This window comes from Phoenix dactylifera, chromosome 10 (assembly GCF_009389715.1).
Source record: "Phoenix dactylifera cultivar Barhee BC4 chromosome 10, palm_55x_up_171113_PBpolish2nd_filt_p, whole genome shotgun sequence".
NCBI classification, from domain to species: domain Eukaryota; kingdom Viridiplantae; phylum Streptophyta; class Magnoliopsida; order Arecales; family Arecaceae; genus Phoenix; species Phoenix dactylifera.
The window spans coordinates 2,385,792-2,395,335 of record NC_052401.1 but is presented as its reverse complement, the minus strand read 5'-3'; the positions used below and the strand labels follow the sequence as shown (position 1 = coordinate 2,395,335).

At 39.4% G+C, this 9,544-nt stretch overlaps 1 protein-coding gene across 1 annotated transcript; it reads left to right on the top strand.

Annotated features, from left to right (window-relative positions):
- The first annotated feature begins 1,294 nt into the window (after window positions 1-1,294).
- On the top strand, window positions 1,295-7,121 carry LOC120112120 (rho GTPase-activating protein 4-like). Its single transcript, XM_039130762.1, has 5 exons — window positions 1,295-1,768; window positions 4,838-4,958; window positions 5,037-5,156; window positions 5,923-6,153; window positions 6,339-7,121. The coding sequence occupies exons 1-5, from the start codon at window positions 1,347-1,349 to the stop codon at window positions 6,924-6,926; spliced, it is 1,482 nt and encodes a 493-aa protein (XP_038986690.1). The 5' UTR covers window positions 1,295-1,346; the 3' UTR covers window positions 6,927-7,121.
- Window positions 7,122-9,544: the final 2,423 nt, after the last annotated feature.

Sequence of the window (9,544 nt, the reverse complement as noted above, 5' to 3'; positions counted from 1 at the left end):
GATATAAAGGATATATATAGTAGAGTAAATCGATTTAGACTCAAACTGATATTTCTAAAATAATCAAGTTAGGCCAATATATAACTGGTGTCCTAAGTCGATGTGGACTTAAATTGGTATCCTAAGTCGACCTTCTAGAACTAATATGGACTTGACCTTCTAGAACTTGTAAACTTAAGATATACTCAACAATTATTAAATAAACTATTTAATTCAAGTTAGATAATTAGGAGGAGTCTTAATTAAGCAACTAGCTTTCCAATCTACGCCTATAAAAAAATTCTCCAAAGCCCGTTCGTTAATAGATAAATATCATGATTCTGGGTGTACTCACGGCTGATGTAGTGAGACGCCGGTACAACAAAAAAAAAAGACAAATATCATAAAAAAATTGGTCAACTTATTTATTAACTAACTTACCTATATTCTCATGCTTCTTTACATGGGTAAGTTATTTTTCCATAGATAGCATTTACCCATGAAATGGAGGCAAGTTTTACCATCTAAGAAGCGGATAACTCATTTTTCCAAAAAAAACCTTTTATTATATTCTCAAAATACCCCTAACCCTATATAATATAACAATAATAATATAATATATATATTATATTAGTATATTATAATAATATGTTCCTATAATAATATAACATAGCATTATAATAATATTTTATATTCTAATATATTATATTAATATTATAATATAATATATTATTATATGTTATATTATTTTATATTATATATATTATATAATATTAATATTATTATGTATAATAATATTTATATAACAAAGGATATTATCAAAAATATGGATAAATATTAGCACTTCACTTGGAAAATAGTAATGCAAAAAGAAAAACATGGATAATAAATTTTGGAACTATTTTTCAATATATAAAATAATATAAATATTTTTTTTAATCTACATATTACCTAAAAAATATTTGTTTAGAAAAATATAGAATTTCGGATAAATTTTTTGCCCTCTAGAGACTGGCCCCTAATGTTACATGCAAATGTAAAGCAAAACAAAGTTCCACCGACTAGGCTACTCCCCCCTCCATTGCTTTCGCCATCCCTTCCCTTCTTGAAACCCCCCACCCCCAGAGCCAGCTAAGAAAGAGAGAAAAGGGCGCAAAATTTTTTAAACCCTCCCAAAGTTATGATTCTCACGTCCCACCAGGAGGTCCGGAAACCCTTCCTTCAATCCAACTCAACTCCAAAGAATTCAGCCACTCTTCCTCAAATTACCACCCCAGGGGAAGCCCCCATGTTCTAAAGATCCCATTTGCCCCCCTCTTTGGCCCACTCCCTACTAGCCTTCCCATAATACGCCTCCATCGCCAGCCATGACCGAGGTGCTTCGGTCCCCCTCCCACCTCCCTTCGTCTCCAAGTCGGCTTTCGCTTTCTTGGGACCCGAATGATGGTTCCCCGGGCCTTTCAAGCGGCTATGGGGTCGAGGAGGAGGAGGAGAAGGTCCCTGGGGCGGTGGTAGAGAGGAAGAGGGAGAGCCGGAGGCGAGGCGAAGACGAGGCGTCGGCGGGGGCGGAGGAGCACCTGCCGGTGTTGGCGCTGCTGCTGGCGGTGGTGAGGAAGTCGCTGCTGGGGTGCAAGACGGAGGCCGCGGAGGAGCTCCGGGGAGCCATGGAGATCGGGCGGCCAACGGACGTGCGGCACGTCGCCCATGTTACCTTCGACCGGTTCCATGGCTTCCTCGGTTTGCCCATCGAGTTCGAGCCCGAGGTTCCCCGGCGGCCACCCAGTGCCAGGTCTACATTCTTCTCTTATCTTTTCTTGGTGATATTGGATTGCTGCGAACGTTGTGACCTTGGAACCAAATTTGGTTTTTCAGAGATGAAATCTTTTTGAAACAAGGTGAAAGGTGGCTCATTTTTATGTTCCTCTTCAATGCTGTTAAAAAAGGAATGTTTTCTTTTTCCGGATTTACAAAGGATTCTTCAATTTTTATTTTGATTTTTGGTTCGGCGCCGATATTTCAGGTCTATCACGTTGGAGTTTAAATTGTTTAATTTCCACATTAGTTCTCTTAATGAAATGGATGTCTGCTCACCCAGTCTTTTGCCTCCAAAAAAAAAAAAAAAAGAAGTTCGGATTTCAAGTACAAATATATGCAGATTTTAATATGTTGCGGTGATGAGTGCTTTATAATTAAAGATTTCGCACACATGATTAAAGATTTCGCACGTGCGGGGTCTTCTTGGAGACAGAATAGAGATATAGGGTGGCAATTTTTGGTAGCTGGAGTCATCATGTGATGGTTATGAGTTTTATTTTTTAAAGAGATCAAAGTAACTTGCGTAGATCTCATACATACTCAACAGAAACTAGCGGTTATATCCTGCATCTCTTCTAATATAATGTTTTTACTTCATCATCTCATCTGCAGTAAGCAATACAAGTGTCATTGGTTGTCCAGTTCATAAAGACTCCATATCTATCAATGTTTATCAAACTTTTGCTTTTGTTTTCCTGAATCCTTCACCTTCTCGCCAATCAGTCGTAGTACTGCAAACTCTTCCAATTCTGATCCATGTTATTTCAGATGATCACCGCCACTTACCTTGATTTGTTAACATGAATGCTAGCCCCAATCCTTCTTAGTAAGAAATTGGTGGAAGTACTTCTAGTTGCTTCAGTGGTTTCTGCATTCTCTTAATATTTGGATAATCCATAAGGCCACAAACTGGTCATATTACTTCATTTTAGATCTAAGCCTGGTTTTGAAGCATGAAAGGGCTTGATATGGTCTTTATCATTTGAAAGGTCAGTTTTGGAACCTTCTTATGCACTTGCCAAAGAGTGCTTCACATGGATGTCTCCTAAAAAAAGGCTGTAAGTACATCTTTTTAGCCTCAATTTCATCTCCTCTGACTGCATGATGGGTGGTTCCCTTATACAAGCATCTAATCTACCACAACTCCATCAACAAAGTGTTGTTCCTCAATTTTGTCTTAAGAAGTGCACTGATCTTTCATCTATTGAATCATGCCGTTTGGATTAGTCTCTAATTGCAGTAATCCAACCAAGGATTGCAAGAGATACATTCTTTTCCTTAAATTCCATAATAATCATCTATCCTTGTGCGCAATACCACCTTAAAAATATTGCCTTTGGTGTTGATCTTTGCTGAGGAATAGATGGTGCCTTTACTCCTGATGGTTAATTGCACAGTGTGCCCCTAATGAGCCAGCAATTTTGGTGCGAATTGTCCCATGGGAAGGATTGAAGAATACTTGATTCTGTCGGGCTTCAATGGACAGATAATATTCCAGAAAAATAAAGGGATTCCCATAGACAGGGAGGTTGATACTAACAAGTAATTAATTGACAGTACATTGAACCTGAAAGCCACTTTTATCTTTCCCCTCCTAAAAGAAAAGGGTAGGAGGTTGGGTTAGGTGAGGTTCGGACGGTTATAATTTCAGTCATGGTAAAGTTTGAATAGTAATTGATTCTATAGAGACTGGAATGACGTTTAAAGGAATCTTATTCTAAATACAAGGACTTTTACTTGTTGAACAGATCCTGTAAACGTAGAAATCAATGCTATGAGAGAAATTGACGATAACCTCATTCTAGAAGTCAATTTTGGTGGATTAATGGTTGAAAAGAAATATCATCCAAAGTAGAGAAGACAGAGAAAGAGAGGTACTTGTCAATAAAGATAGTTTTGGTGGAGCTGTAACTACCAACACATGCAGGAGTCATCACATGCAGTCTGTTAGAGTCTTCATCCTTGAGTCAGACCTTGAAAAAAGAGACAAATCGATGATATTTTATTCAACACTCTATTGTTAATTTGTCAATCCAAACATGGAAGACCTTGAAAAAAGCCTGAGCTAAACAACTATCATGACTTAATTAAAACTGACATGACCAGTTGAGAAGTCACATGAGGACTTTAAAATTACTTGTAACACTGTTGCTCTTGGCGGCTTAAAAAATCAGCCCAGATGACTGTGTGACATGACCAATCCATCCAAGCCAATATAGTAGCAATTAACCCAAAAACAAATGAGATACCAAAATGCCTAAACTATCCTTATACTCTGATTTATCCTGTTAGAGTTCCCTTCTGGCAGTATTTATTTATTTTTTCAGTGCTTTTCCACTTCCTCTTTTACTTGCTTTGCTCATTGCTGTTGAAAAGGGAAGTAATAAACATTTGATGTAAACAAGGCCCTCTCCTTTTCATTTGGTAGATTATGTGAATCTTGCTTCAACATTAATTCATATGCAATTCGAATCCTTGAAAATGGAAATAATTATTAAATCCCATTTCATATACATAACTATCATAAGTATAATGTGTTCTAAGGTGCAATACGACACTGCACTTACGCATGTTCTCCTTTAGCAGATGGTCAGTGACCATGTTCATGTCTTAGAGATGTTTATGTTAATAAGTATCTGGTTTGGTTGACCATAACAGAAACTTCTATAATCCAAGATAAACAAACTTGAGTCTGCAATAGTTGATCAGGTTTATACATCTTAATTTGCCACTTATAATCCTCTATCAGTACAACATCTTGATAGTGCTTAAGTTTAAGCTTTTGTGGTTACAAGTTCTGTTCTTTTTCTAGGATTCTGTATACAAGTCAACCTCGTTGATGCCGAAATGCTGCTTTTCCTTTGCTTTATAGCTACCTGTTCCATATGATGCATCATCCAGCATCTAGCTCAAAATCACAATTCACAGTCCTTTTGTCAATGCAAATGTATTGCTATGATCTTTTTGATTCTGTTGTTGGTGCAATTAGTTTTCTACCATGCGCTGTAGAAGAATTTAACACCATATCCAATTCCTGGAACAGTGCAAGTGTGTTCGGTGTCTCTACTGTGTCTATGCAATGTTCCTATGACTCTAGAGGGAACAGCATTCCAACAATACTCTTGCTAATGCAAAAACGTCTCTATGAGCAAGGCGGCCTTTGGGTAAGCTTCAACTGATGCTAAATACATTATCTTATGATTTCTGATGCCTGACACTTGATTCCCCTTCTAATTGAACAGGCTGAAGGGATTTTCAGAATCAATGCTGAGAATAGCCAAGAGGAGTATGTCAGAGACCAGCTAAATCATGGAATTGTACCAGATGGTATTGATGTGCACTGCCTGGCAGGTTTAATCAAGGTAATAAATGGCCATGTGGCTGCACTAATTTAGATTGATGTTGCATTTGTGAGCATCTTCAGACAGTTCACCTACAGCAAGCATCTTACATTTCTTATCATGAGTAGTAACAAGTAACAAATGTTGGGTCTGAGACGATTCTCATTAGACTGGCATATTGGTTTCGGCTAAGTCTCATTCCTACCTCAGGGAGAGCTGAGATGACTCTGGTTGTGTCTAACATGATCATGTCTGGACAAGCCTGCACACCTATTGGTGATGGGAGGATATAAAGTTTGATGTCATCAACTGTATTTCTATGTTGGATAAACATTTGTTTTATCACGTACACTGATCTTAAAATTGCATAGTTTAATGTGTATCATGATTTTCTGGTTCCCCATCTTTGAATTAAAACCAAGCACATCCAGTTGTTTTAAAATTGACTATTGGTTTCATTTGCTAACAAATACATGTGATGGTTATAAACCATGTAGAATTGGCAATTTTGAAGTAACCAAAATATTCTTTTCCTTTCCTCCAAATATATGGAATTTTGGAAGCAACAACATCATGCTTAGTCTGCATATTCTGTTACACTTTTTTTTTTTTGTTTCTTTTTCCTTTTTCTTTTGCCTGGAGCATGTAGTGACTGAATGATTGAACTGAAAGTATATATTATTTAACTGCATTACTGGTAATAGTTCTTTCAAAAGGAAGATGATTTTCATCAAGGATTTAACTTGCTCTGCATGATGACACAATGTCATTGGCCGATGCCTTGCAGGCCTGGTTTAGAGAATTGCCGGCTGGGCTGCTAGACTCTCTTTCACCTGAACAAGTGATGCAATGTCAGTCAGAAGAGGACTGTGCTCAACTTGCAAGACTTCTGCCACCAACAGAAGCTGGTCTACTGGATTGGGCTATTATTTTGATGGCTGATGTTGTCCAAGAAGAACAGCAGAACAAGATGAACGCACACAACGTTGCCATGGTATTTGCTCCAAACATGACCCAGGTAACATTTGCTTAATCCAACTTATTGCGATCCTGCATTAATTTAGCAGTGGGATATATTAAACTGAGTTAGCTGCTCTTTCCTTTGTTTGGCCTAGTTTCATATGTTCTGCACTTTTTTTATGCTTATGCTTGGCTTACAGATGAATTGAATGGTCGACATTGATTTATTTTTCATAATTGTAGATGGCAGATCCTTTGACTGCACTGATGCATGCAGTGCAAGTGATGAATTTTCTCAAAACGTTGATATTAAAAACACTCAAGGAAAGACAAGAGTTCACTTTGGAGGATTTTTCAGCCCCTCATTTAGATCCATCCGATGCAAATGGTCATCACAGCCTTCAGCTTCATCTGGAGGGTTGCAGGGAAGAAGCTGCTGAGCAAGTTTTTGTTCCTGAAGAACCTGCTTTAGATAGCCCCACCCATCTTCCTGAAGAAAATACCGCTGATAGTTCTCAAACCTCCCACGACAATGCTGTCTCAGAAGAAACCACAGTGCATTCCACTGATGAACTCTTTTGTGAGACTCCAGCACATACTGATGGTTCAACCACTGGCGCAGAAATTGCTGCTAATGGTTCTAACGTAGTTTGTGAACATTCTCATAGGAACAAGACAGGGCAGTCAAGCAGTTCCAATCATAAGAAAGGAACAAGAAAAGCTAAAGGGAACTCTGCCATTCGAGGAACCTTGCTGACTGAGAAATCAAGAGGGGCCAGCATTGTGAGTCGTATAAATTCCAAGGTGGGGCGACTAGAAGCATGGAGGTGAAAAATGTTAAAGTGGGTCTGTTTTACATGACTGACTTGTATTTGACTATAGTTTTTGAGTGAAGGGATCATGAATTTGCTTTGATTTTTTTTGCTTTCTGGTTGGCATATGTTTTCCTGTCTTGACACATTCTAATGTTAGAAAACAACTTATGTTTGAATGATTAAGATGTACTTGGTTCTCTTGTAAATCTTACTTCTTGTCTTGCTTCTGTTTCTAAGCTCTGAGACTGATTGCTTGATTAGTGCAGTATTTCACCAGATGCGATGTGGCCATTTTGTTTGATATCAATATCATAGGTACAGAAAGTGTTCAGCTTGTGTGATCGCTCGTTCTCCTCCACTCTGCTTGATGACAATCTCATGAGGATGCTGTTAAGATCCTATCTAAAAACTCGAGTATTTGAATGCATGGGCCCAACAGAATTAAGCACCATATCCGATGTGGGACTAATATTCCTCAACATCTCCTCTCATGTATAGAGTCCGAGAGACAGAACCTGAAATAAAAGAAAACACATGGATTAGTAAGTGGGAGCATGGAGGTTCTGATACCATGTTAAAATCCCATCTAAAAATCTGAACATTTAGATGGATGAGCCGAAGAATATATAAACACCACAAGAGTTTTTGACCGATAGAAGCTCTTGTGGTGCTTATACACTCTTGGGCCATTCATCAGATTTGTAGACAGGGTCTCAATGCTTATCAATTTCAATTCTTCATTAGAGATGCCATCAGAAGAGCTCACTTTGCAAATCATAAAACTTAATTCCAGTGGGTGGTCCATCATCCTCTGCATCTAGAATTATGAAGAATAATCTTCTTTTGTTTGATAGCAACATTACCTGCAACTCTGAGAGGCATATCCGCAGCCGTGTATTCCCTTCTTTTTTATGCGCATGAGGCATGATCCACATGTAATCGCCCTGACAGAGACAGCAACGGAGGCCAGATGCTGCCAGAAGAGGACGCCATTATCGGGCCACGCTAAGCACAAGCCTCGACACGTCTGCTCCTTGGTTTACACATGATCAGTATGTGGCTGCTATTCACCAGTCATTGTTGAAGCAGCTCCGTCGTCAAGCAGATTGGATGTTGCGAATGATATCAACACCAAATCTATAAGACAGCCGCGTCATCATGATCATTTATTATCAGATTAGTAAATCTTGACAAACCCATCAAATCATCTACAGCACTAGTGAAAAGAATTGTGGTTGGCGACGATCATGTAGTTCTACCATGAATAGTTTTAGGAAAATGCTTCAGAGTACCTCAAATGGATGATAAGTTGATCGGCCTTCATGGTCGATCAATCCTCTCTTGCAAGTTGATTGCTTGTATGCATAGCATTGCCGGTGACTCTATATTGGGTTGCTACTAAGTGGTTAATAAATATCTCTAATTCATACGGTAGCTAGAACAGAATCCACATAGATTTCATCGATGACAATCTCATATTCAGTTAGTCTGGTAGTTTAATTAGGGCCTTGATCAATATCCTCTCAATGTTGGAGGTTAGCAGTATTCTTCTCATACAACTCTAATACAAGTACATCCAAAAAAATTAAAAAATAAAATATGACAGAAAGAAAGAGAAATAGCAGTATAGCTGGCTCATAAAATACCGCAAAAGAACCAAGCTTTATAGAAAGCAATTTAATCAGCTGTAGATGTTATTCACATCGGTCTTGGACGGCTCCGAATCCTAACGTCCTTTAATGGATGCACTCTCTTTTTTTTTTGGTACATCGACGGCTCACATCTGACGAGTGTGAAGATGGCTAACAAAATCAGAAAACAAAATGTTGCGCAAAGGCATAGGCACAGCTCCGTGGTCAATACAGAAAAAGTCCCCCGAGTGATGAACCGCGAAGGAAACAACCCAATCTGCAGTATCGTTCGTCTCCCAATATACGTGCATAGTTTGGTAGGAGTCAGCCTCCCCCAAAGCCCTGCAAATATCGTGGAGCAGCGGCCGATCCTCAACTGAGCACCCCTCTTCTCGCATCCACTCGATCGCCGAGGTCGAGTCCCCCTCGAGAAGGATGCGACCCGCATCTAGTACCTACCTCGCATAGAAGATACCCTCCCAGGCCATCCGAAGCTCCGCGGTCACCATTGATGGATCAAAAATCCTCCGCCCACCTGCCACCACAAGTCTGACATCATGATCCCTGATAATAAATCCCACTCCTCCGCAGCTCCCATCCGCTGCTACGCTGACATCAAAGTTTACCTTGAAAAAGTCAGAGGGTGGGGACACCCTTTTGTCAGAGCAATTCAATAGAGCTCGGGCATGGGTCATCCTCCTTATCATGTTTCCAACTGTGGCTTCACAAAGGACTTCCATGTGGAGGATTTCCACCCAAATTCCCTACCCCTTCAGCGGAAGCGGTTATTTATAAATGCCAAGCCATGCAGAAAGCAGTGGTGAACAAACTCCACATGTCAACTAAACCACCACCACCCATCCTTATTTCCCTCTAACTGGAAATCCTCAGAAAACCATCTTAACATCCTTCTCGTCTTCCTCCTCCAAATCTCCAACCTTCCTCCTCGCTCTCTCTCCCTCCCATCTAGTTCTTATATCTTCTTCGTTTTTACTACAAGATC